At 34.8% G+C, this 26,401-nt stretch overlaps 5 protein-coding genes and 1 long non-coding RNA gene across 15 annotated transcripts; 2 read left to right on the plus strand and 4 right to left on the minus strand.

Moving 5' to 3' along the window:
• Positions 1 to 1,068: 1,068 nt before the first annotated feature.
• LOC119080822 lies at positions 1,069 to 26,401 on the minus strand. The gene is made up of 4 exons (XR_005088381.1): positions 26,389 to 26,401; positions 22,760 to 22,762; positions 21,534 to 21,544; positions 1,069 to 1,274 (listed from the first exon to the last, which is right to left on the minus strand). It is a non-coding gene; the product is annotated as an uncharacterized LOC119080822 (long non-coding RNA).
• LOC119080773 (cytochrome b reductase 1) lies at positions 1,142 to 7,394 on the minus strand. Of its 2 annotated transcripts, none has more exons than XM_037189341.1 (6): positions 7,220 to 7,394; positions 2,858 to 3,107; positions 2,593 to 2,801; positions 2,365 to 2,519; positions 1,773 to 1,937; positions 1,142 to 1,712 (listed from the first exon to the last, which is right to left on the minus strand). In XM_037189341.1, the coding sequence occupies exons 2-6, from the start codon at positions 3,069 to 3,071 to the stop codon at positions 1,667 to 1,669; spliced, it is 789 nt and encodes a 262-aa protein (XP_037045236.1). In that variant the 5' UTR covers positions 3,072 to 3,107; positions 7,220 to 7,394; the 3' UTR covers positions 1,142 to 1,666. The 2 variants fall into 2 exon arrangements, with proteins under 2 accessions (XP_037045236.1, XP_037045235.1); XM_037189340.1 differs by lacking the exon at positions 7,220 to 7,394 and adding an exon at positions 6,780 to 7,058.
• Positions 4,521 to 6,570, plus strand: LOC119080748 (glycine-rich cell wall structural protein 2-like). Of its 5 annotated transcripts, none has more exons than XM_037189301.1 (6): positions 4,521 to 4,903; positions 5,222 to 5,338; positions 5,404 to 5,436; positions 5,518 to 5,646; positions 5,914 to 5,985; positions 6,055 to 6,570. In XM_037189301.1, the coding sequence occupies exons 1-6, from the start codon at positions 4,720 to 4,722 to the stop codon at positions 6,468 to 6,470; spliced, it is 951 nt and encodes a 316-aa protein (XP_037045196.1). In that variant the 5' UTR covers positions 4,521 to 4,719; the 3' UTR covers positions 6,471 to 6,570. The 5 variants fall into 5 exon arrangements, with proteins under 5 accessions (XP_037045196.1, XP_037045195.1, XP_037045197.1 ...); XM_037189300.1 differs by having other exon boundaries at positions 4,522 to 4,903; positions 5,222 to 5,341; XM_037189302.1 differs by having other exon boundaries at positions 4,522 to 4,903; positions 5,222 to 5,341; positions 5,596 to 5,646; positions 6,055 to 6,561.
• Positions 8,675 to 10,184, plus strand: LOC119080796 (ubiquitin-conjugating enzyme E2 C). Its single transcript, XM_037189367.1, has 2 exons — positions 8,675 to 8,879; positions 9,334 to 10,184. The coding sequence occupies exons 1-2, from the start codon at positions 8,779 to 8,781 to the stop codon at positions 9,761 to 9,763; spliced, it is 531 nt and encodes a 176-aa protein (XP_037045262.1). The 5' UTR covers positions 8,675 to 8,778; the 3' UTR covers positions 9,764 to 10,184.
• Positions 12,515 to 15,022, minus strand: LOC119080692 (ankyrin repeat and LEM domain-containing protein 1). The gene is made up of 5 exons (XM_037189138.1): positions 14,795 to 15,022; positions 14,433 to 14,667; positions 13,590 to 14,371; positions 13,314 to 13,531; positions 12,515 to 13,248 (listed from the first exon to the last, which is right to left on the minus strand). Exons 1-5 carry the CDS (start codon positions 14,860 to 14,862, stop codon positions 12,569 to 12,571), a joined length of 1,983 nt encoding a protein of 660 aa, XP_037045033.1. The 5' UTR covers positions 14,863 to 15,022; the 3' UTR covers positions 12,515 to 12,568.
• On the minus strand, positions 16,314 to 25,342 carry LOC119080711 (b(0,+)-type amino acid transporter 1-like). 5 transcript variants are annotated; one of them, XM_037189172.1, is made up of 9 exons: positions 25,259 to 25,342; positions 19,871 to 20,119; positions 18,216 to 18,416; positions 17,868 to 18,152; positions 17,530 to 17,800; positions 17,237 to 17,464; positions 17,080 to 17,176; positions 16,695 to 17,013; positions 16,314 to 16,632 (listed from the first exon to the last, which is right to left on the minus strand). In XM_037189172.1, exons 2-9 carry the CDS (start codon positions 19,872 to 19,874, stop codon positions 16,541 to 16,543), a joined length of 1,497 nt encoding a protein of 498 aa, XP_037045067.1. In that variant the 5' UTR covers positions 19,875 to 20,119; positions 25,259 to 25,342; the 3' UTR covers positions 16,314 to 16,540. The 5 variants fall into 5 exon arrangements, with proteins under 5 accessions (XP_037045067.1, XP_037045069.1, XP_037045070.1 ...); XM_037189174.1 differs by having other exon boundaries at positions 19,871 to 20,148; positions 25,259 to 25,341; XM_037189175.1 differs by having other exon boundaries at positions 25,314 to 25,336.

Below are 26,401 nucleotides of genomic sequence, written 5' to 3' on the forward strand. Positions count from 1 at the left end.
TTTCAGCACTAGACCCAAGTTTTCCTTACGAGCGGAGCGAGTAAGGAAAATTGGGTCGTGTGCTGAAAAAATCTCATTACAATACGTGTAACACATCATGCTTTGTGCCAACCGAGAATTGAAATAGACAAATGCACAAAAATTCAGAATTTTCATTGTAAACAATCACTCTTCGAATTTGATCGATCACGTTGCTTTGCATTTTTTTAAAACGAATGCTGTAATAACTCATACGAATTTCATTTCAACACTGGTTTGAGTGTTGTAATAAGCCATGAAAACGGGTGTTGTAATTTTGGACATTTCAATCTAGTTATCGATATTGAAATCCGTCGTATTTCAATTCTCGGTGGCACAAATGACTATAGTGTGCATGCAGAAAATTGAATCATTTCTAACGAGTTAATAGCAATGACCCCTTTGTAAATTTGCAGCCTAGCCTACATTTAGGCGGAAAATATTCGTTTTTTGATGATTTTTTTAAGAAGTAAAATTATTAAAATAGGTTAATTTTAAAGGAAAAATGATTGATAACTTATTCCACTTGGAGATACCTTTGCAGATTGTATAAATTTATAACCAAGTGTGTTGATTCACAAACCAATTTTTTTTAAGAGGCATCGATACATTTGGGCGTTTTTTGAATACTGGATTTTAGTTTACTCTTGATGATATCTTTCCATCAGAATTCATTTTCAAAAATGTACTACCCCAATGACGACCACGAATGTGTTAGCTTTCAAAGGAAAATAGATTTGGTTGAAGCAGTTTGACCAGCTCTGGCACATTTTTGCGTGCTTTAATGGTTTTACTTCTTTTAAAAAATATTTTGGTTCACAGAAATCATCAAAAAACTAATATTTTTCCGCATAAATGTAGGCTTCAAATTTGCCCATGTATATTCGCATGACATCCCAATATAATTACTGCTTTATTCTCCCAATACACTGTTCCATTACTCGAAAATTTTTGTAGTAAGTTCAGAGTCCAGTTGAACGATACAGAAGCTTTAGATACTCTACAGTTTACTTTTAAATTTAATTGAAGTAAAAAACGAAACAAGAGAGGTGCTAAAGCGTAAATATAGACTTTATTTTATAATTTCAATTTCAATAATTATTTTGTAAGAATAAATTTTTTCAAATATATTTTGTTATACTTCTCATTGTTATATTTATATATGATGTATATAGTAGACAGAGGTACATATAGACTTTATTGATATATTTTTTAAATCACGATTAATTTGCATAAATTTATTACAATCATTAAGTCTTTAGGGCTAAAAAAACGATAGAAAGTTTTACTAAAAAAAACTAAGACTCGAAACAAGTCATTTTCAGGTAGTGGAAAATAAATTCAATCGTCTTGTGCGTCTTTGAGTTGCCGTAAGACCATATGCTGAGGCTATAACTTTAAACAAGTCATCTTCAAGTTGAAATATCATGTCCGACGTGATATGTTTAAAAAGTGTTTTGATCATTAGACTCTCATCGTGGTTTTCGACAATGCTATTGAATTTACTTGCCAAGACCTGAATCGACGTGTTCTGAACTCTAAAAACTCATAAAAACAACCTGTGATTTTACGTTTTCCTATCTATCTAGTTCAAAATTAAGACAACCAAATATAAAAACAGCCAAAACTAGGAAAAAATACTTCTAACTCAACTGGAAGAGGACGCGTCATCACTTAGTAGATTGTGTCTTTCACTATAAAATTTAAATTTAAAATACTCTCAAATACGTTAGGCTCGATAAACTTCAATTTACTCATCATGTCCGATCAGTAACATCGCATCTTCAGGTAGTGGAGCCCGTCTGTAGTTTTCATTCGTTGCCAGGTATACGATAAGTCCAGCAAACGTAACAATCAAAGCGCCAATGGAATTAACAACGAACGCTTCATCCGGTAGTTGGGAATATTTCTCAGCACCCCTTAAAATTCCAAACGGTTCGTAAAAAGAAATGTGACGTTGAATTTAGGCTAGGAACAGATCAAATTTAAGTCAAACAATCCTAACTCAATCGACTTCTAGAGAACTCGGCTGCAGTCCGAAGTATCGAAGATAGGTTACATTTTTTCGTTTCGTCTTCAGCTGATCGATCATTTGCAGTTTTAGTACTATAGAAACGACTTAATTTATATTCGGTGTCAGTGACCTTTCGTTTGCATAATGTGTATACAATGTTAAAATTCTACACAGAATTTGATCTGTTTAGAGATTTTAATACATTCCCACCGTATCATTGCCACTGACACCGACTAAAAACCATGTCAACTACGGACTACGTTTCCCACAAGCCGATGACCAAAATTTGTACTGTTCCATCCTTTCCATTAAATAAATCTTGTTTCACTTACATGTGGAAAACAGCCTTTTCAGTAATTCCGAGCAATGCAGCGATAATCGCAAGGACAAATGCGAATAGTCCAAAGAAGATGTGAATAGGCATGTATGTCACTTTCATTGGACCGCCAACTTGAGGATACATAAAGCTGACGAATCCTGCGACCCACTGCACCAATAATATTCAAAAAAGTAAATGTCGAGGATTTTCCCTTTCTCCACGAATTCGATTTCTACTTTACCTGACATCCGAATAAGATAACAGCTGACAAGCCAATCCACGAGTGCAATGAATACATATTCGGTATCGGAGGCTTAGCCATATTATGTGAATTGAATACGGCAATCAGGGCAAGAATGATAAGAACCATAATGACGCCGAATAGAGAGGCATGGGAGAGTTTTAAATTCTTTTTCCTAGCATATCGTAGACCACGGTACAGTGTAATCGCTAGAAAATTGGAAGCATATTTGAGCATGCAAAGCAATGATACCCTAAGTCCTTACAATTTCCGAATAAATAAATCATGCCAATAGTCATGAGCATGGGATGCCAATTGAACTCAATGGCAGGTGTTGACCAACCAAAGCCGCCCAAAAATAATGATATCCAGGCTGCCATTAGGATGATGATTGCAATTCCCACCAACTGTGTGATCAAATAAAAAATTCGAAAATTGACAAGTCTTTGTCCTTGAGCAGAATCACCGATTGCATCCATCTTATCGATATTTGAGCTTTATGGAAGTTGTGTAGTCTGCAAATGAAAGGGAAACATTTTCAAACTTTGAATAGCTGAATTCAAATATTGGATAAATGGTAATTACGATTGGTAATGGTCAGTGCCAAGCAACACAAATCTCAAAAGTTATAATTACGAGGAACTCCATACACAATCTTACTGTAATAGACCAACTTGTTGTTTGACTCAATTAATTTTTCAAAACAGATTCTTCTTCTAATGAAAATTTATTTCCGAGTAAGAAGGTAGTTGGGACATGACATACATTTCCGCATTGTTTTTAGAATTGGCTTCGTGCTGATCGAGTTCTCTAATTGCAATTTTTTGATGTAATTGAACCTTTTACACAATTTCTAACTGTTACAATAAATTAGAAAAATCACAATTTTGCATAATTAGCAAATCAAACATTATAATGACGACAGAATGAAATACATTTAACGTTCGGAGTGGTTATCCAAATGGATTTGTATTAGAAAATGATGTGGAAATTTCTTCATTTCATTTTTTGCAAGACTTTTAATTTCTGCTCATAAGTTCAATCATCGGCACATTTGCCGATATTCACATTTGGGTAAAGTTTACTTTTATGTTTATAAGAAATTTAGGAATTTAGTAGGTACATTGTGTGAGATGTACCGAATATGAATACCCACAAGAATAATTTTGATGATTCTAAATATGACAACAACAGCATTCGAATACAACTCCCGACCTCCAATATCTGGATCCAAAATTTCTTATAAAACGTTTCAAAGCGTTTCTTGCAACTCCACTAACATGTTTTCCTAAGATGACATCTAAACATTCTTCTGTGAGTTTCGATGGAATCCGCGCTCACTGTAACATTATGATTGGGCTTAAGCAAAATTTCTGGTTTACAGTAGGAATTTTTAGATGCCGACGTCTATCACAGTTCCATTATGATTAAAATTAATTGTTAAACAAATGAAGTAAAAAGCTACTTTAGTATGAGTGGGTGGGGCAAAACCCCTGCACCTAAGCCGAGAGTGGGCCTATTGTGCTAAGTAAAACGCTAAGTAGAAGAAGTGGAAGATTATTACACCACGACACGATTAGCCTAATAATGTATCTCACACTACTCGCTGTTCGTAAAAATGAATGAAAAAATGCCGGTCCAAGTGTAAGATATTTAGTGCATTGATACCTAGGAATGACAATATAAATGTTAAAATTCAGATACTTCAAAGGTATCACAATAAAGTTAAATCTATTCTATACACAATCTATTACTTCAAATACTAAAATGAAAGATATTTTACGCTACATAAATACGCCGTGACATTAATAATAATAACCATGACCTTTTTTCATAATAATCCTACAATTTGTAAATGAAACCTATAAAAACCTAACAGTCAACATTACTTATTGCTTAAACGAATCATTTTAGCTAAACTAAAGGGGTCAGACATTGCAACAAAATGAAACAAATTTTTCATTCCATTTCTTTGAAATCGAAAATAGTCCGATTTTCAGCTGATCATTCAGGTTATTTGAATAATATATAAAGAATCGACAATCCAACGTAAATCGTAGTCGGAAATCGAGATCGAACGTTAGTGTTGTGATTATTCAAGTTTCAAAAGAAAATAATCTTACCAAAATGAGAACTTTCCACATAATAACTATTATTGCCTGCCTTGCCGGCCTACAAATTAACGGTCAATATTTGAAACCTAAAAAAGGTGAATTGTCTGCGGCAGCGAGCGGATACTCATCTCAAAACTATGGATACTTTGGACCAAGTGGTGGCAATTCGAATTACGGTTACAGTGGTAGATTCGGAGGTACATAAATTTTATGAATTGTTACTATTAGTGATTAAAAGTGATTAAAAGTGTGAATACTGTAAATTTATGGAAAAATCAAATTATTTTATAAAAATTCAATTAAGAATAGGGACCCACAATTCTTTTTTTTGTGTTTTTTTTTATTGAAGTTGTAACTTATAAATGTCTGAGCAATGTCTATTGAAGTTAGTTTGTTTCTTCAGTAATAGATAACAAAGTGAAAAACCATTAAAAAAAATAACAAAACTCAGGGATACTTCGTCGATCTATACATAACCATTCATATATTAAACTCATTCGCTTTTTCATCAATAGGCTATGGAAAGGGGCAAGGTTACGGCGGCGCGTCTAACTATGGCAGTGACGGTGGATATGGATATGGAAACGGTCAAAGCCATGGCGGATCAGGCTTTGGCGGTATATTCAGTAACCGTGGTAAGAGAAAAATAATCAATGTAAATTCAGTTGGGAAAATTGGAAACACGGTAACTTTACAGGCGGCAAAGGAAAAAAATATGGACACAATAGCGGTTATGGAGCGGGTTATGGGCAAGGTTTCGACGATTATGACTTACTAGGTTCCACTCACCAAGGATATGGACATAGTGGAGGCTATGGATCTGGTTATGGACATGGTCTCAATGATGATGACTTACTAGGTTCTACTCGCAAAGGATATGGGCGCAGAGGTTATGGACAAAGTAACAGAGGTTATGGCTTGCTGGGTTCTACTCACGAGAGTAAGTTTAATTTTGTAGTTAGCAAGGTTACGGTCATGTATCGATATAGTTCTTGAGAAGCGTAACTGATTTCTTTCATCAACTTCTCCGAGCTTTGATCATCATTTCGACATTTTAATCGAAATTAAAAAGCTCAGTCAGAAAAGCTCCTCAAATTTAGTAACGGGCGAACGTTGATCTTGTAAACATGACCTGACCAGAGTTAAAATGATTTAAATTCGATGTTACTCTAAAGCCACAACTAAAACTATTTTCAATCTGATACAGGTGCTCCAGAAGAAGAAACTGAAGAACAGAGTTCTGGATGTGGCGCTGGATGTGTAGGAGCAAGTCATAATGGTGAGTTTCATTAGATCTGTCATATGTTGCGATAACTGTACGTACCGCTAAAACTGTACACAATTTCAGGTATTTTTCCCGCATCGGCTAATGGCTATACTAATGGATGTGGAAGTGCATGCGGTAACAATGTCGGAACTCCTTATGAAAATAATGAAATTGCTCATGGTGATGATTCCAACCATTCTGATGGTAACAGTGGACATCGCTCGGCTCAATCAGACGAATCAGATGAGTCGGATGAATCAGATGAATCGAACGAATCAAACAACGTTGGTTCACCACCATCGAATAAGAACGAAAATCCCAGTGATGCTCGAAGTCATGGTCACGTACACGCTCCAGGTCCGGCTTACACATACTCCTATCCATCGGCTCCACCTCATGTTAAGTGTGGACACAATTTGCTGATTAGTTGCAGTCCATCAAGCCAAGTTGTACCGTGTTCAGCACACTCACCACCAGCTCATGGTTCACCCTATTAACACAATGACCGTTTTACCATATTGTATTGTACGGACAGAGCGATAGAGCATCCGCAACACTTCTTATTTTATGAATAAAACCCAAACCAACAATCAAAAATGTTGACTCAATCTCGTTCATGGCTTGAATAGTTGTGCATACGTAGAACAGTCAAATATCATACGTACTGCATTGGAAATCCACGAATAGCTTATTAGAATATTATCACCGGATTGACTTGTTGGCACAAATTACATACATTTCTAAACTGTAGAAGTTCCAACCTTACCACATTTAATTGAGCATAAAATTTGGTGTTGAAGACTCACCGAGTTATATGACACCTTCGATGGGTGTTGAATTACAATAAGTGATACAATAATGGTTTAACTCGCGGTGTACTGTGCTAGCCGCACGCACTTTTAATTCGCTTTAATTCTTCGAATTCTTTTCGAATATCTCAGTCGTATTTTGCCATTTGGAACTACTAAATCACTAAACTTTGTGCACTAAAAATATTTTTCTTTAATGAAATGCTTATTCATTCAACAAATTGATAATACGACGATTCAACACACGAACATAAAATAAAGAAACGTCAAATGTTGTATCAGCTGGTGATGACTACTTGGCTGTTGACTGTTTGTGTGTATGTTCTCTATACATAAAAAATTTGTGAGTAATATAGCACTAGTAGTCATGAAACGAATTCTTAACGACATAGCTTGAAGTGGAAAATATGGTAATGCCAAAAATTTCTATAACTAACCTTTGTGCTCAATGTTAGTATCCTCCACTGAAATACTGATAAATGTTCGACACACACGCTACGAATCACAAGGATATGCAAAGAATATCCTCAAAATACGGAATGGAATCTTATTACTACATCAAACATAGTAGAGGAGAGATACGATCCCGATAACTCTTTTTAAATGACTGATAAGACACATTTGAGTTCATGCGCAACAGGTAGTTGTTTATTCATTCATGGAATGTGCGCTGTTTGATCGATTTATTATCGCTGAAGAAGAATGGCAAAATTGTTCCAGTTTGCCAGGTTGTCTAACATATGGCAAGGCAAGACCAATACCCTTGCCAAATGGCAAGACCCATTTTTAAGATTTCCAATTCTTGAAAACTCTCATCGTCTCTTGATAATTTGAAATTTTATTGTTACGACATAAATCAGTCTCTAATGGTCTAATGGGACCGCTCTCAAGGGCAGTAATTGTTTTAAGTATATATTTGAAACGCCAGGCATTTCACTTTAAAAATGTGTACGCACCTTAGATATATTTCTGAATGACAATAAAGCAATGCGTAGACGATCAATATGTTTTCCCGAGCCAACAAGTCCAATCTTCGCTTTCTTCCAGATCATCAACATGTCTAAACAAAAGTAAACAAATTATTTTGTTATAAACGGCTAGCATATATAACCTATTACTTCCATCGATCAAAGTATTTTTAATCTGTTGATTTCAAATCTTGTACTTCAATTTTTTTAACATGCATTATACTATACGTATAAATGACCATATTACCAGCTTGTCATTATTTTTGTCGGCGTTATCGATAACAGATGAATAGCCGCATGTGACAGGTTATAGGTATTACTTACTTTGTCTGAACTTTAATCAAAATTTACTACATGTTTTTATCAAGCAGAATAAGTGAAGATGATGACATGAAAAATTTACATGAGAGCACTCACTGACAGAGAGTCTTTGTGATGTGTTATGTGAAATGTTAAACTAACCCTGGCCAGGGAACATGAGCATATATGACAAATTCATTTAGGTTTGGTGAAAGCACAAATATTCCTAGGGAAATGTCTGAGTATTACATGGATAATAGTTTGAATAGCACCTTAAAGACTGACAACAATTGAGGGTGATTTCTAACCAGTTAAATTTAACTAATCTACGAGTAAAACGTCAAAATGAGAGAAACTAAGTACAAATGTGAACAAAACTTACCCTCAATGTTTTTTTAATCATTTATAAATTCGACTGACCCACAGATCACTAAAATTTTACTGACTGTCGCTCTTCATGAATAATCTATATGGCAAGAACACCAAATGTTCTATATACCAAAAATCAACCTTGTCAATTCAAAAATTCCCGCTCAGTTGTAGGATTCACAGTGTTCTGTTAAGCGCGCAAAAAAACCAATGTAACAGGAACGTACGTTATGTCGTCACAATGACAGCTGACTTGCTGAATTGCTGACACGCTATTCAAATAATTTATTGAAGTAGTGAAATTCGGATCGCTTGTTTATTGAACAGAAAAAACTTTGTATATTTGTGGTAAAACCAAAATGGCCCAAAATATAAACCCCGACCATTCGCAATCCGTAAATTCGTCAAAACAAAATTCCGATTGTGCTATGGCCAAAGATAATCATGCTGTGACGAAAAGGTTTGTGCAACAAAAATGTTTTTTTTTCGTACTTCAAGTCGCTGTGCTAATGGAAGGGTGCTTCGTCACACCTAAATGCAAATATTTTAAATAATTGGAGCGCTCAATCTGAGTAAATTAGCTTGATTAGCGTTGTGCCCTAGAACGGTTGTGTTTTTCCGCTCAATATTTCGACTTTTTCGCAAATCTAATTGGATTTTTTGGCAAATGAAAAGGCGATTTGGTGGGAATTTTTCAAGTTCAGCATTCTTCAATTGTGTGTACACAATGACAGGTTTTACAGTTGGTTTGTTTTAATTAGGTAATTTCGTTCTTGATTAGAGCGTACTGACGAATATAATATCGTCGATGGCACAGTTTTAAATTTTCGTTGCTCCAAATAGCAATTTGTAATAAAATTTTCGTTCACGTCCTTGACCGTTTATTCAGCAATCGCGCATTTTTTTCATTTCAGATTACAGAAAGAATTAATGAATCTGATGATGACAACAGAAAAAGGGATTTCTGCGTTCCCAGACGGCGAAAATATTTTCAAGTGGATCGGCACAATAGCCGGCCCCATCGATACAGTATACACCGGTCACAAATACAGACTGCAACTGGAATTCCCGAATTCGTATCCATATTCAGCACCAGTCGTAAAATTCCTCACCCCATGTTTTCATCCGAACGTCGATGTGGGCGGCACAATTTGTCTGGACATTCTGAAAGACAAATGGTCAGCGTTGTATGATGTGCGGACGATATTGTTGTCGATTCAATCGTTGTTAGGCGAACCGAATAACGACAGTCCGCTGAATGCCCAGGCGTCGATGATGTGGGCCAATCAGACGGAGTATAAGAAATATCTGGAAGACTTCTACGAGCGACATAAAGACAACTGAAGATCCACCAATCTCAATACCTCCCCGATTTTCGATTAAAAAATTTAATTGAAGTCTAAATTATTCCTGATGTTTTAATGATTTTTTTTGGATGTTGATGAGGATGAGGATGATGTATTAATTGAATTTAATTGATTTTTTTTTTGAATGTGAGCTGTAGACTTAATTCAACTGAAACGTAGCTTAATTTTAAATAATTTTTCTTTGATTGATTTTTTTTAGTTTAATTTAATTTCCGTATTCGCAAATTGATTCTATTTTTTTCTTCCTTCATAATATTTGTTTTGATGAGAAACTTATCGCACAGTTTGATGAATTTTGTGTGCTCGGACGAACGTATGTTTTAATTTTTATCTTGCAATATAATATGTCATAGTGGAGACCTTCATGCGATTAAATTTATCATTTATTCAAATTAAAATAGAAAACTGTTTTCAATACGAGGTCTAGTCTACACCAACAAATGGGTTGAAATTGGCTAAGCCCATACAATGGGAAGGAACGGCGGTATGAAAAGTTCTGGTTAGTACAGTTTATGTCCTTTATGCAAGGCCCATTGTCAGAAAATTAATTCTCCAAAATTCTTCAATTAAATTCCTAAAAATGGTCGGTTGTACAAAGTGTACCTGAAAGTGTATGGGATAAAAAAAAAATATTTAAGAAAACGATGACTTCGTTCAAATTATCCAAAGATGCGATGGGTGTTTCTGAACAGCAAAGGATTAGTTGTTGTTCTGAAGAGAATTTTGAATATTGAATTGTCAACTTAAGGCTGGAACGATAGAAAGAAAGTCACTGTTTCTACAAACACTGGACGATTTTGACGAAAACAATGGTATATTTTTGCTGGGTAAACTGGCTAATGTCCATTTGGCGCATCCTGTGCTCCTGGATTTACATCAACTAATCAACAAACAGGGTAGTGAATACTAACTTGAAGCCTATAGCAAATATACCAACAAACGGCATGAAATTATCGCAGTTCAAGAAAACTATTGCGGAGAGGTAAGGTAGTAAGGTTGTTAAGTAATTCAGCTTAATAATTTTCTTAGCTGAAAGACAATAATAATTCGATAGAAGCGAAGTTCCTTTACAAAGGTCAAACAATCTACCGACATCCGCAAAAATAATGGTCAATTTCTCCAATTTTCCCATGTTTTCATTAAATTTCTATTTTCCCCAAATTTCCCGAAATACGTTTTTCCAAAAATTGCTCCTGATAATAAGCGATTAGTTTTGATTTGTAGGTTTCCTTCATATGATAAAAATATTGAAGTGATAGATTTAGCATCGAAGACTAGCTAATACGTCACACAAATGAAGTAACAGATGTAATGATAATAAAGTGTGTGGAGACGATGGCGATGAAATATGTTCATCAACAGTTATGGTATTTAACACAGATGGTAGTGGTTTTATTGATAAAATCGTCTTCTCTTATATATTGGTTGTGAAATATAAAAGGCGCCGAGGACCAGCCACTTATTATAAATTGTTAAGTTATGTTACTTGCACCTATTGTACGTTCGAATTTATGAGGTAAACGAATTTGAAAAAACGACCGTTCTAGTGGTATAAGTATGTGTATCGCACAATGCTCTTTAGTCACTGTAAACTACAATTTGTAATTCTCCCATTTTATTGCAGGTGCTACCAATGAAAAAACAAAACTCCTTCCCAGTTTCTTTCAATTTTTCATTTATTAAAATCTCATCTCTTCAATTTCATTGACTTTTCAACATGATCTTCCCACAATTCCATCTGGACCGAAATTAGACTACGCAGTTCTTCGGTGTGAGTGAGTGGGGGCGCTTTTGTTGTCCGATGTTTCATTCGTTTCCTTTTCACATCCCGTTCATATTTTGTCATTTCCGCAAATGTTCTTTTAGTATCACTTGAGCTTGTCGATGACAGTCCATCATTGAAGGGAACTGCCATTTCCGGTTCAGTTAAATGTCCACTTTCTTTAATAGCACTTTCGTAGGTTTCGAGTTTCTCCGTACGAGATCGCAACCATATCGGGGAATATTCGTCTGCATTTGAGTCCGATGAACATGTACCACAAACTGTTGATTCATTTGGCGATTGACCAGCATCACTGCACGTTGATTTATTGCCTGAACACCCAGTACAAGTCGGTTCTAGGACCAAGTTTCCGGCAGATGATGAGATCAGTGGCTTGAGTACTTTAGCGGATGATGATACTGTGACAGATGAGCGATTCCTTACCAAATCTTCAAACTTTGCGGCTAATTTTCTGGTTACATTCTGGTAGTATTCCAGCTCTTGCAAACGGGAATTCACATCAATTTCACTCATCATTCTTAGTAGTAGCGACCAAGAACACAATTAATTTTGTTTGTATGGAAACATTCATCGATGGCGCGATGATAAACAAACTTATTTTTCAAATGAAAATGACAGGGGATAGAGTTTTGAGTGACTGATATAGCTAGAGTTTTGGTTCCATCTTGGGGTGCAACGATTTGAATTTTCTCAGTTATGGCTGGTCGATAATATCGACAAAAGAGTTATAAAAGTGAGCAAAATGAAGCTTTGTCCGCTATTTTCTTATAATAACAGAATGTTGAAACAGGTGAAGTAGAAGATTTTGTCTTAAACACTGGAGACATGCTTGCTGTTCTCAAAATATAACATATGCGTCGACAAAATTCTTACAGATCATCAGTTCCCCTAGATTTGAGTGTAATTCACAGCATGAAACTGAGCTGAATAAAAACCCCAATCATCTCAAGTTGAATTAAAATTTTTTTTTTTCTAATCGAGCCTAATATCACATGATTCCTACGATTTAATATGGTTCGGTCTTAATTGACTTTCACCTTCCGATAAATAAATTTTAAAAGACTTAAATAGCAACACAGCGCCCAATTGTTTCCGGTCTCGCATTGGCCATGTCTTTGGCAGTCCATGGTACTCGCCACGTTTCAAATTGGTTACATTCTCCAAGCCAATAGCTTCAATAATACAAGCCTCTCTGCAGAACGCTTCCGCTCCAGTTATGTTGTGGAAAACATTCAAGCAAATCACACCTTTGTCAGCTTTCCATATGTTATTGATGCGTTTCAATTTCTCAGTTTCTTTGACTTTTTTCGTCCACGGAGAATCTGAGTTTGCTTCACTCTTTCCCGATCGTTGTTGGTACATTTTAATGGCATCGTACAAGTGGGAATAGGGACGACTACATGTTCCCTTTCCAATGTAAAATATTGACGAAATGAACCTTTTCCACGCTTCCAGTGGTTCCAGATTTTTTGCATTGCCCGGTAGATTTTCGGATATTGTCGGATCGATCAGAATGTACACGAAGCTTTTTTTCAGACAGTCGTCACCGTTGCTTTTGAAAAATTGCGGGGATTGAAAGCCATTCACCATTTTCGTTTCGAAATCCATCTCAGCGTACTGGTTCAAGGCGTCCTGCCAGGTGTCCGGTTTGAGAGTCTTTTCCAATTCGATTGAATAATCTTTGAATAGGAAACAACAAAAATATTATTTTTTGTAAGGAAGAGAAAGAGGAATTCAAAGCTACTTGACTTGGACTGCACGTTCGCTGGAATATTTGCTAATTCCGGATGCCGTTTGAATTTCATCAATCGCTTCATGTATAGATATTTTGTGCTCTTCGTTATCGGTCCAGGCGAATCGCCAAACTGTGTTAGTTCACGCCGCAAATCGACGGTATTATAATCTGAAGGAACAGTAAACTTCGACGATGCCGATGTCTGCGAGTCAGTCTTATTCGTTCGGCTAGATGAGAATGATTTCCTTTAATATTTCTTATCAATTCTACGGCATATTAGTTTACCTTAGACACGGTTCGATTTTCCGTTCATAGAAAACTACTCCATTTTCCCTATCATTGTGCCTGTAGTCCTCGACCAGTTGCACTTGATTTTCCGGCGAATTTTCTTCATCATTTCCCAATCGGTTCGGTGATTTTATGAACGTTCCATTTTCTTCTGACTTGGCCGTATAAAAACTGTCGTTCGCTGCATCAACATCGACAGCAAGCTCTCGAGGAAGTTTTGTGGAAGAGGATTTTATGTTGTTGCTGAATTTATTTGTCATTTCGTTGGTCAGATCTAGTTCTAAATCAGCGGATAGTTTGGTGGACGAAAACTGCAAATTATTAAACTCCTGCAGCATCTCGTCGTAATTGGTGGCTGTGTTGATCAATTTTTCTTTCCATGTATTAACCAGCGATTTCTTCGACAGTCGTTGGTTGACTTTTTGGAATTCCACCAAATTCGATTCGTTTAGTTGGAAAATGTTCGCTTGCTCCTCCACGATGGACGCTTCATGATGACTGATTGGTTGAACGGTTGGCTTCGGTTTTCGTCTGGTTATATTAACGTAATAAGGACTAGCACTGTCCATATCGTAGTGTATACGGTTTAATGTTACTCTAGCCGGTCTATCCGGATCGTCAATTTCAGTTTCAGGGACGGTTTCGTTTCGCTTCTTTTCTTTCGCTTCGAAGATCATCTTCTTCAGCATTTCGAAAATGTCAAAATGACCCTCGTTGATTGTGATGTTGAGGGGTGTATTTCCGTCATTGTCTTTGATGGAAATGTCGCCACCATTTATCTAAAATAAATACGAACATAATTAAGAGATTCTTGAATCCCGAAAGCCATCATCAACATACCACAAGCAGTTCGACGATTTTCATTCTCCCATAATAGCAAGCAATGTGCAAAGAAGTTTCACCGTCTTCGGTTTTAACATTCGGATCACCGCTGTGCTTCAAGAAGAATTTCGTGAAGTAAATGGCTGATTTTTCATTTGTCATACAGACAGCAAAGTGAAGCGGAGCGATTCCGCTGTCCTTCACTACGTGATATGGATTCGCTTTATGGTTTTCCATTAAAGACATTGCACATCTGCCAATAAAACAAATCATCAAAATTCAAATGAAAAATACCAAACGGCTTGTTAGCAGCGATGTGATAGCATGATATCGTTGCTCGGCTCATTTATTGTTCATAATTCATTCCAAATTTAACTTACTTAAAGTCCTCGGCTTGAACTGCCTGCAATAATGCTCGGGCTAAAAAATTTTCTACTTCGCAAGCCATATTGGCAATATTTTGAATTAATCTTTTACACTTAAACAATAACAGTAACTAACATTCATCAATAGATAAACAAAATATAGACACCGCTTTCATTGCAGCAATGGATGCACTTTACATCGACACTCTTGTTTATACCGTTTATACCGATGACAATGATTGTGTAGTAGAAGAGTAGGGTATGCTGTGACTAAAATGTTTGAGATTTTTTTGTGAACACACTCTGTCGGAGAATAGAGGAAACTGTACCATCGAACCTAATTGCTATACACAGCGACGATAAAATTGACGGTCTAACAATATTTTTTTTTAGGTATTGGACGAAATCACGATAAAAATTCCAAAATTCACTGTCGTCCTCGAAGCTATCGATAAGTTAACAAATTTTGGTATCCATTTTAGAAATATTTTTCGGACATGTGATGTCAAGCCCATGAAAAACAATCGCATACAAACTTTGTTTTAAAAATAGTCAAGTATTTGATTTTTAATAAATAATCCCATCTAACCTTTCACGGACGGCCAGGATGTCAACAGTTCTCGATCAGATCTATTACAACATTTCAGCGATTTAAATCTTTTACTTCATTTTTTTAAACATCCTTTTTTAATATAAGACCTCATTAGTCAGAGCATGTAGTTTATTATTGCAGTTATTATCGATAACAAATGATAGCCGTCAGAGACCTTGACAAGTGTGTCCTTTTTGGACTTAATATGGAGTCTACCATCTTAAGTTCCGATCGTCTGACGTTTCCGCCGGAACTGCCACATGATAATACCATACTTTTGTTATTAAATTATAATTTTCAAAGTAAATTCATTTCAGTGCAGATCAATTAGTTTCAGTTCCATTCGAACCTAGTCTTTTGCGAGTTTCTCTTGTATCCTTTAAGAACATGGCGATTCCCTGCCCTCTGTCCGCAAAATTTGAAGCCCAACTAATTGAAGGTTACAACTAATACTAATATCGTTGAAGTGCTTGCATTAAACTCTTCAAAATCGTTGGACACGAAGAAGTAAAAGATCTAATCAAATTGTAAATGGTAGCTATTTTTAATGATCACCGAACAGAATTTTCACGTAGTAGGATTTTTCCTACACTATCGATTCCTTAAATGTCATTTTTACCGAGGTATAGTCCTCAAATAGTATTCATTTTTCTTTCGCCTGATCAGAGATCCCAACTCCAGATGTTCCGAAAATCAAAATACGAAACATTTTCACTGGCTATTCATCTGGTATCGATATTTAACAACGGTAAAAGAAGCAACCGACAACTTCTGACTGATTCACTTATAGCAAATTGCATGTTACAACAAATGAAGTAAAAGATTTCCCAACAATATTTGTTGCACTAGATAACCGATATAGTCATTCTGTCGATATACTTTCCGTCTGTAAAATGTAAACAATTACACAAAACAGTAAGTAAAATAAAAAAAATGTGAAAAAATGTTTGAAAATCTCATCTTTAATTTCGGTTGTTAATTTTTCATTTTCATCCAAAATAAGTACAATAAAATTTCTCTTTGGCTATCTTCACAAAAAAAATTGTGGTGTGTAGCATAAACTGTGTGTTCAAAAAACGTGCTGCTTAATAATTTAAAGAAAACAAACGAACATAATTTTCAGTAAGATCAAGACATAAAACTAACGTCGACGACCGCAACACCATAATTTACTTTTCTTCTGTAGCTACTGGTGCATACTGTGCGGTTGGTACCGTTGAAGCCACATTGAACAGCATTTGCATGATGTACGTGACAGTATCTAAACAAACAAAAAAGATAAATGAAAGGAAACCACCCGTTTAAATCTTCACATTTTCTTACTCATAATACGGGGCCGCTTTTTGTAGTAAACAAATGGTGTGTACAAACACATGCCAATGGCAATGAATCCTAAAGCTGCCAAGTACTTCATCGATGGTGCACTGATTATTGGCATTAGGGACAGGAATATTGAGACCAGTAAAATAAAAATTGGAATGATTGTTGGTACACGGTACGGTCTTGGGGTGTCCGGTTGCGTTTTGCGAAGGATTAGTAATCCAGTCATGCATGCACCATATGTAACCCAAATAAGGAATGACGCAAACTCAATCAGAGCTGTGATATTACCAACCACAATAAAGAGGAAGACGATGATACCCTGGAACAGAACACATTATTGCTCACAACTTTCACTTGTGCGAGGTTTCTATAAAAGCTTATCTACCGATAATGCTACAGCTGGAATTGGTGTTGATCTGCGAACATGGACGTAAGACATCGGTTCCAGAAAATGACCTTCACGGCCAGAAACAAAGCATAATCTGCAGGAAATACTCTGTAGAAATGGTAGCCTTACACAAAATTTTTTAGCTATAACCAACCTTGTTGTAGCAAATTGAATACTCATGGCACAGCCGAAGGTAGACAATGCCACACCCAATGGAATGATAAAAGAAAATGGGCCCAAAATTCGATCACCAAATAGTACAGCAACTGCAGGAGCTGAGATCATTTCACCCGGAGTTAAGACGGTCATGTAAGCCAAGTTCATAAAAACATAAAGTGCTGTTACCACAGGCACTGCGATCGATATTGATCTTGGAATGTTTCTGAAATATGCAAAGCGAAAATGTTGCCTGCCGCGTCTTTACAAATTAGCTTACTCTTCACTTACACTTCTGGATTTTTAATTTCTTCTGTGATGACGGTTACACTTGACCATCCGTCATAAGCCCATAGGCCACTGTAAAATGCAAGAGCTATGTAACCGGGATTTGTGGTCGTTCCTTCAAAACCTGATCTCAGATTTTCAGTTTTACCGATTGCCAACTGGTAAATTCCACCACCTATCACAACCAGACAAGCGAAAACTTTAAAAAAGCTAAAAATATTATTAATTTGTACGTAGAGCTTTACGCTGACCATGTTTATATATGTGATAAGGCCTGTAAAAAAACAATCAAAATTAGTCAGAAGCAATTATTGCCAAACACGTCCTGATGGTAGCCTAACCTAATCCAAGCAATGCAATTAATTTTACGACATTCTCTTGATCTCCATCACTAAGTTGATCAAGTCCAATGAGCGTTGAGAAAGGTTGTATCGAATACTCAGCAAATGTTAAAATGACAACTGCGACAGCGGCAGGACGAAGAACAACAACATACACCCAAGAACAGATAAACGCTGGTAGTGGTCCCCAGAACCGATGCAATTTGGAAAAACTTTCCAGCAAAAATGCGTATTCTCCACCGCTTCTCGGTATAACTGTTCCCAATTCAGCGAAACACAAAGCGCCTGTATAATGAACAATGGAAATATAGTCATATGTCGTATTTTCTTTAAGTTAGATCCACATACCCATCAATGAGATTATTCCACAGGCAGTCCACACTACTAAGCACAATCCAATGCTGCCGGAGTATTTAAGTGCTGCGGTGGGACTGACAAAAATTCCTGAACCAATCATGACGCTGATTATTACGTTCACAGCTGCCATTAGACCGATGTTCCGTTTAAGTCCACCTTCTTCTGTCTTCTCACTATTTTTCTTACTTGCACCTGAAATATAAAGGCTTGCATTGAATGATTTGACGACGCTAAGTAATCCGTACATATATCCAAAATGGTGAAAGAAATTTTAATAATTTTCTGCATTAACCTCTTACAGACTGCAATCAAACATTGAAAGCTTTTTCTTTATTTTCCGGCGATGACTCTAATGGATAACAGAACCGTCAGTAAATGGTTCACATCTCGTAAAAAAATCGTCTCATTAAGAAGCTACTGTCAAGGAATGGTTGAGACTCCCCGCAAATCGTGATTTCGTAATCGTAATTCTCCGGGAATCGTAACCGAGGTTAAAGCTTTAGTTCTTTAATCTGCAGTAATTAAAATCGCACCAGATGCTTCCCCTTCTTTTTTCCCGTAAAATTACACCAAGGAGATGAAACAATTAATCAGTTTCGGAGAGAATTCGGACGGAAAGCAAACCTTGAGCGATTTTTACACAGAAATTGTATGCCTCACACTCCAACAGCAATGAAACATAGTGCAATGTTCATAAAGAAGTAACAAATAAATTCCACGAGTTCTGCGAGTAAAAATTGTGTGATGGTCAGATCATGTCATGGTTAGGAATTTCAAAGTATCAAAACTTTTGATTCAAAAGACAGATCTTAATTCAAAAACCGAAAAATTTGGTATTAGGATCATCGAAAGGAACTATTATTTGAGTAACTCCAATTGTCTAACAGTCAATATGTAAATCGTAAATGAAGTAATCCGCCGAGAAGAATATTTAAGTTAAATGTTTTATGTTTACATTTTACATAAATTTTACATATGTAGTGAAATACAACCAATAGGATCGGCTGGCTTATAAATTACTCAACGAATGATTAAAGAAAAAAAAGATATTCGGAATATTATGAATGAAATATTTGAATTTAATTATTGAACATACCGCCGTATCCATTGACAGAAATGAGTCGATATAGATCTTTAAAAAAAATGTTGTAAACCAAATTAAATATTCCACATAAACCATATATGCACAGATTTTGGAGGGCGTTGAAGGTGGAGAAATTACAGTATCAAAAACAATAATGAAGAAAATTTGAAATCGACAGATCTTTTACGATCGTTTTGTCCATTTTTATATCGAAGAGTCTAACACAGATTTTTAAGTTTTTGTAGTAGCGCAATCAATGTGATATATGAACCCAAAACCAAATTAGAATTCATGTTTGAACATAAAAAAATCAAATTGATAACCCATTCACAAATTATCTGTGCGTATAACGGTTCCATGACGGGGGGCATGATCCGATTAAGACGATTTTTTTTATCAATGAAATTTACAAATTGCATAAAAATGATCATTAATTAACACAATTTATTCTTTCCAATTAGCGTCAAGGAGTTAATGTAACATGACAATTATTTACAGAAAATATTAGCTAATTTACAGCTGATTTGTTTACGATATATTGAAAAGTTGCATATAGACTTACCCATAATGATGATGGTTTTATTGCAATTGATTCTTTGCGCGATATAGTGAAGGTGTAGAGTAGATGTTACGTTTAAAATTATTTAATTGAACTTATCAAATAACTCGGTTGAAATACAGTTGGTTTCACAGATTTTCTGTGAATTGTTTAATGTCTGCACACATAATCACACAGTTGTAATTTATCGTCACTTTTTTCACTCCGTTACATTCGACTGTAATCTCTTCTGAATTTAGAATCAGAAACAAGCTAAACCCAAAAACATTTTATTATTATCACTTCCATGCGTCATTATCGTTAAAAGTTTGAATGTAAAAAACCAAAAAAACATTTTCAAATCATTTACAGCTTTCGCCCGTTAGAAAATTGAATTGAAAATGTTTCTGTAGTGGACTTGTTCAATCGACAAGATCAAGAAATCATATCAGCCGTTTCAAGGTGACGAAACGTTTCGCATTCTCATTTACAATATTTTGGACTGTAAGGTTCAAGATCGTCCGTTTAATTGGCAATGAATCTTAAACAGCCGCAGAACCCATTACTTAATTGGATAGAAACAAAACAAAAAAATTTCGGTTTAATTCCATTCGATTTCAAATCAATGCGCCTAAATTATCAAAATTTTTATTGTGCAAACATAGCGAGTAATAGAGTTTATGTCACAAATTTGGGCACAGAAATTTCCTTCATAATTATTTTATTGGGGTCAACTCTCAAAGTTCAACATATCGTCTGTTGTAATGCAAATTAATAAAAAAAAATGTCTATAAAACATTCCATGGCTATGCCGACAAGAATGAGTATTATTGTGATATTGACGATTTAAAATTGAAAAGTGTCACTGAGAATTTCCTTATCCTCAGTGAGACTACTTAATGTTGTCAATAGTTCGCACGGACCATTCACAGTCGAGTTTTTTTTTTCCATATTACAGTCAAAGGCAGTCAATTTTCAGCATAAATTTGCTTCAGCTGTTTTTCAGCTGATCTACACATCCAATCATAACTGGTTTTCCTTGTTCATACGGTTGAAGCTGCTACACGCACGCGCATGAAAGTGGTAAAACCGTATAAAGACGTATAAACGTTTGTGATTGTTTGTATGGATCAGCTGAAGCTAATTTATGCTGAAAATTGACTGCCTTTGACTGTACGTTTTATCAATACGTCATATCTTTTCCTTCATTCTGTTAACAAATACTTTGTTACAGTCCGCAATTTTGAAGTGACAAATTTCGTTTCAGCCTTTTTTCAGCTGATTCACTCATACCAACAAAAGTGCTTACACTTGATTAAAGATGTAAAAAGAGTTTCGTTTGAATGAGTGAATCAGTTGTAAAACAGCTGAAACGAAATACGTCACTTGTTTCAAAGTCACCGACTGTATATAAAATCTCATGTCAGGCAGAAATTTCCAAATTCATCGAACAATGGAAAAGTCGCACAAAAGCAAAACCAAATCTCTACAACCTTTCGACACCTGAAAGCCAGTGTAGTGTTAAAGCTAATAAGAAGTCTGCGAGAGAAAAAAAATTAAAATGAAATGTGTTGTGATTGCCAAGATTTGAAATACATTTTTGTACTCGATTGTAGACCCCCATTTGTGAAAATTTATCTAAATTGATTATGGTCACAAGATGTTTGATGGAAAACCTGTATGTGACATGAACTTAATCTTTGTTGGGAAATCTGATTTGAATGCATATAACTTGCAAGTAATTCAAATATTTTGAACTGGAATGCAATTAGGCAATAGAGTGTAAGTGGTGGCAATTGCCAATTGATCTAATCGATGTATTAGTAAAAAAATTGCTCAAATTTACACGTACAAATAAATAACGTATTCCGCACATCTGTATATCAATCTAAAAACACATGAAGCCATTGACGAAAACAAATTGACCTTCACAATAAAAACCTGAATCAATTGAAAGTGGAGTTTTATTTCAAAAAATTAAGAGAAAAACCCATTCTGGCCAATCGAATTCTAAAAGTTATAGTTCAACAAAGAATTCTTCTTTGAATGAATCTTTCTCATTCTGATAATATGCACACCATACCGACCGACATCCGTAACACACAATGAAAGTCTTAATATTCTAATAACAAGACGGCATAAATTACACGCAATGAACTACCGGTTGAATTGAGCGATATGCCGAAACTAGTAAAATTGGTACAATAAGCTGATAAACGAACTTCCAAAAAAAAAACTTATTTGTGTAGAAAATATTCGATTTTCGTCTGTTGAAAATGAGTCTTAGATCGGAAACGTATACATGAAAGACGTTTGTTTGTTATAGTCGTCATACTTTTTGTTGCTCATAGTGAGCTAGCTATAATAAATATATTCAGAGGTGAGAAGATAGAAACATTTCGGTAAATAAAATTCATTAAACAAAATTATTGTCACACTTAAAAGACTTATTTGCAAACATTCGTTAGGGATCTTTTGTTATTATTGATATGCTGTTTTGGAAAACACCAAATTAATTATATGCTAATTGAGTTTCACTTGATATGTGTGCTGTGCTGGAATCAATTAGAATTAATTCTTTTAGCAAAATCTTAGTGGAATGACAGTTGATCTAGATTTTCATACTATGCGAATGTTAGTGGAAATATCAAAATTTGAGCGAAACTTCTTCAAAGAAAACCCTTGCGTTGGAAAAATTGAAAGCGAGTGTCCAAATGAATGTGGCACAATCTAAAATTAAAAAATACCTTCAATACTTTTCTAATAACTTCTATTAAAAATTAAAACATCAGGTGGATAAATCTGTTTTGTAGATCGAGGTAGATTTTAGCGAGAATTTTTGGAGAAGTCTCTTTCACATAACCTTAAAGTATTTAACACCGAAGCTGAGAGACGAGAACTTTGACTTTGCACTCTCTATATAGCAATCAATATCGGCTGTGACGCGAATTCCAGTCGAGAAAGCTTCATTAAAAAAAAACCTATCGAGACATAAGTGTGTCCGAATCATCATTTGTTAGCTGTTCAAATGATCAATCTATTCATTCAATCTTTGGAAGAAAAGTGATCGTAAAAATTTAAATATTTCCATATTTATTGAAACGAAAACGAGTTTTTTCGGTTTTTTTAAACAAAAATATTGCATTAAGCACAAGGGTTATTCAATATAAACAGATGAAGAATTTCTGTTGGTGTCGCAAATAGAGGTGATATTAATGAGATGTGTTAAGATTTGATAAATTATTTCCTTGGTCAAACACCATACATGAATTATGCAATTATTCCGATTGAATATTGATAACAAAATCTGATTGAAGAACTGTTGTTTTGTCGGCAACATTCAAAGGATCATATTTTATAAAGAATCAATATTTTTTCCTATTATTAATTCTACATAAAGAGAAAATTACAAAGTAAAGCTTTCAGTGAACGCCGAGGAAAATGGAATACATAAAACGATTTTCGGAACCATAAAATTTAAAAAATCCTAAAAACTAATTTTTTTATATAAAAATGCAAAATACGCTCGAGTTCTTAATTTTAGGCCACTTTGGGCCTATCTATCTATATCTATTCGAAACAAAAAATGTTTTTATTGAAATCATTTAATGAAATTCACTTCATAAACTAAATACTAAATACAAAATTTGAAAGTTCCGATTTAATCATAAAAAAATCATTTTTATATTCAATTATAATGCTCATGTTCCAGAGAAATCTATGTTAACATGTTTTATTCATGTACGAAGTATTACGCGACAGCATACATTTTATGATGTTTCATTTTTATTATTTCTATTGTTCTTTTATCTCAAACCGAAGAGCCAAAGCCGAATCATCTCTATAATTTCTGAAACACTTCAATATGCTTCCGAATGTCAAATTTGTTTTTCACAGACGAAAACTTTCTGTACGCTTTACATAGCTTAACGAAGCTTCTGCAGGTTAGATACGACCCAAACCGTACTAATCATAAAATTAACCTGTTTATTTATTTATTTATCAACAGTATCAACAGTGTTACAGAGGGCAAGCGTGTGACCAGTATTATTATCGGGTCTATTACTTCCATTGATCAAAGTATTTTTAATCTGGTGATTTGAAATCTTGTATTTCCATTTTTTAACATGCATTTTACTACATAAAGGCCAATATTACCCAGAGCTTTTCATTATTTTTCAGAGCTTTTTGAGACGTATGTGAAGTATATGTCGTTTACGTCGAGGTTTACGTGAATAGCCGTTCTTTTTGACGTGCATACACATATATACAATCTTTGAGAAAACCTACAAATCGTTTTGTTCTTTTCAATGGACTATTTTCCCCAAAAATATGAAAAAAATAGGAAAATGATTTCCCAAAAATAGTCCCTGCAATTTTCTAAGGCTTACCGTTCGTAAAAAAAGTCATTAAATAAACATTATTCAGAAGTTCTGAATCAGAACTAAAAATTTTGCAAAGAATATGTCTTGAGGTTCAGGACTTGAATTCAACTCAAATTCATTAGAATTCATATATTGATTGATTAGATATTCACCAAATGCCACACATTCGATTTTCATTAATAAAAATTTGCTTTCCATGTCTTCATTTCCCAAATTGATTTCAATTTTGGTTATGCCTTATCAGTACACCGCAGGCTAAATTATCGAATGAACTTGAAATTTAACACCGATTTATATCATACTTTTATCCAATAAACACGGGAAAGCTTTTCATTTCTTTTATTTTTGGAGTTGTCGGTTCTTTTTTTTATCGACACAATATTAATGAACATAAAATTTAATTATTTCGGTAGTGGATTGTGGATGACGGTTTAACTTTGTTAGAAATAATGAATTTGGTTTTTGTAATTGCGGCAACGCTACATATATTAATAATTGTTCAGGCCAATGTTAAATATATTATGTGGTTTGTTGCACTTGGCTAACGATTTCATTCGAAATATTTGTTTGAATATTTCGGTTCGTGTAATTATCCATGCGACTGATTTGTAAAATTCAACATTAAAGGTCAAACGAAACACGAAATCTTTTCTATTTCATAAAAATGTAATTGTAGCTTTGCTTTTTGCATACTCCAATATTTATGAATAAAATAAAATTGGAATTGTATGTCTTTCATGGACAAGGCTACAACATTTTGCATATAAGCCTGACTGTTGCACTTTGATTAAAATCTAGTCTTCGTCTTGTGATGAAAACAAATCTCCACAACAACTACTTCATGAATCGAAGATCAAAAAAAGTGGTTTTTTTTATTAAACACAAAACCATTATATGAATTATTAATGCGGTTCGGTTCGAATATGCACGTCAGAGCGAATAATCCCAAGAATTCGCGTCAATTGCAAAATCGAATGGTAGAAAAACATCTTTCGTTTTTAAGCAGAAAATGATTTCTTGTCCTTACCGAAGTTCACAGTTAATAATAATAAATCGAAAAAAAATTGCGTGTCTCGCGTTACCACTATCGCCTGTGGTACAATCAAAACTGATTTCGAGTCTGATTTAAAAATTGGAATCAGTTCCATCATCATCATATGAATGTTATACATACTTAATATTTACTTATGCTTTATAATAAATACGACGACGCGACGACTTTTGCTATATACACAGAGACTCGTTATGAAATTGGTTTAATTTAAAATATTTTTTTTTTAGAAAAAAGGTAAATACTTTGTCTGTGGATGGGCAAAATAAATCTGAAGATTTATGTGTTGAAGTTAAAGGCTTTAATTGAATGTGGGTATGACGTACATTTCATGATTCTTGTAATTTTCTTGTTAAACGGTAATTATTATTTAAACAATACAGGCGCATTTTAGCGGCGAGTACATCATGACTACAACTCCCTGCATTTTAGGAGAAATGCGATCATAGGACATGGGTGACAGACTTTTATGACCTTTAATCTACTGCAAAAGACCCGGTTTAAGATAAGATCACTTTTCAACATATTCTTTAAAAAAAAATAATTTGTATAATTAAACAAGTGCCTCAAAGCCATGTCAATAACTTGTTCATTATGCATGATCGGAGAGGATAATGTCAGTGTATTTAGTCAGTGATTTATTGATTTGCTGATCAAAGCCAATTAATTAAAAAAATACAAGGGATGCATTGGGATTTGGGTTACGGGTTCAAGAAGACCGTAATTTTGGATTGAATGTGTATTATTATATTGAGAATGGTATATATACCTTCGGTCAATCTTTTCCTACACATTTCAACTACTATACCATCGGCAGATGCTGAAGTGGGAAAAACGATTAACTTGCATTGAATATAGTCGTTTTATCACTTGTCTGCTATTTATGGACGGTCAATATTTAATGGAGGCAATTTAATGATAATACTCGGATTATTTCTGCTGGCATTTCGTTATACTTTCGTCACGTGGCATCAGTTGTAAACAGACTACGAAACAGTGTAAATACTAGTATCGAAGCGTTCTACACTGATGTGTGAATAGAAATGAATATTTTAGAAGAGATATTCGAGTCCGAAACACTAGAAATTAAAAATTTCAGCTAATACTTAAGGCTTAAAA

The sequence above is a fragment of the Bradysia coprophila genome, unplaced genomic scaffold, assembly GCF_014529535.1.
Source record: "Bradysia coprophila strain Holo2 unplaced genomic scaffold, BU_Bcop_v1 contig_350, whole genome shotgun sequence".
Classification (NCBI taxonomy): Eukaryota; Metazoa; Arthropoda; class Insecta; order Diptera; family Sciaridae; genus Bradysia; species Bradysia coprophila.

Bases quoted from the DNA above. Each gene is read 5' to 3' on its own strand.
- LOC119080773 (XM_037189341.1), bottom strand. From the start codon at position 3,071: ATGGATGCAATCGGTGATTCTGCTCAAGGACAAAGACTTGTCAATTTT. The intron at 2,802-2,857 runs GTAAGGACTTAG...CCAATTTTCTAG, and splicing joins GATTTATTTATTCGGAAATT to CGATTACACTGTACCGTGGT. The intron at 1,938-2,364 runs GTAAGTGAAACA...TGGAATTTTAAG, and splicing joins GAAAAGGCTGTTTTCCACAT to GGGTGCTGAGAAATATTCCC.
- LOC119080748 (XM_037189298.1), top strand. From the start codon at position 4,720: ATGAGAACTTTCCACATAATAACTATTATTGCCTGCCTTGCCGGCCTA. The intron at 4,904-5,221 runs GTACATAAATTT...TTTCATCAATAG, and splicing joins TTACAGTGGTAGATTCGGAG to GCTATGGAAAGGGGCAAGGT. The intron at 5,342-5,403 runs GTAAGAGAAAAA...GTAACTTTACAG, and splicing joins CGGTATATTCAGTAACCGTG to GCGGCAAAGGAAAAAAATAT.
- LOC119080796 (XM_037189367.1), top strand. From the start codon at position 8,779: ATGGCCCAAAATATAAACCCCGACCATTCGCAATCCGTAAATTCGTCA. The intron at 8,880-9,333 runs GTTTGTGCAACA...TTTTCATTTCAG, and splicing joins AATCATGCTGTGACGAAAAG to ATTACAGAAAGAATTAATGA.
- LOC119080692 (XM_037189138.1), bottom strand. From the start codon at position 14,862: ATGGCTTGCGAAGTAGAAAATTTTTTAGCCCGAGCATTATTGCAGGCA. The intron at 14,372-14,432 runs GTATGTTGATGA...TATTTATTTTAG, and splicing joins AAATCGTCGAACTGCTTGTG to ATAAATGGTGGCGACATTTC. The intron at 13,532-13,589 runs GTAAACTAATAT...ATTCTCATCTAG, and splicing joins AAAATCGAACCGTGTCTAAG to CCGAACGAATAAGACTGACT.
- LOC119080711 (XM_037189172.1), bottom strand. The intron at 18,153-18,215 runs GTATGTGGATCT...TTCATTATACAG, and splicing joins TGGAATAATCTCATTGATGG to GCGCTTTGTGTTTCGCTGAA. The intron at 17,801-17,867 runs GTTAGGCTACCA...GTTTTTTTACAG, and splicing joins AATTGCATTGCTTGGATTAG to GCCTTATCACATATATAAAC.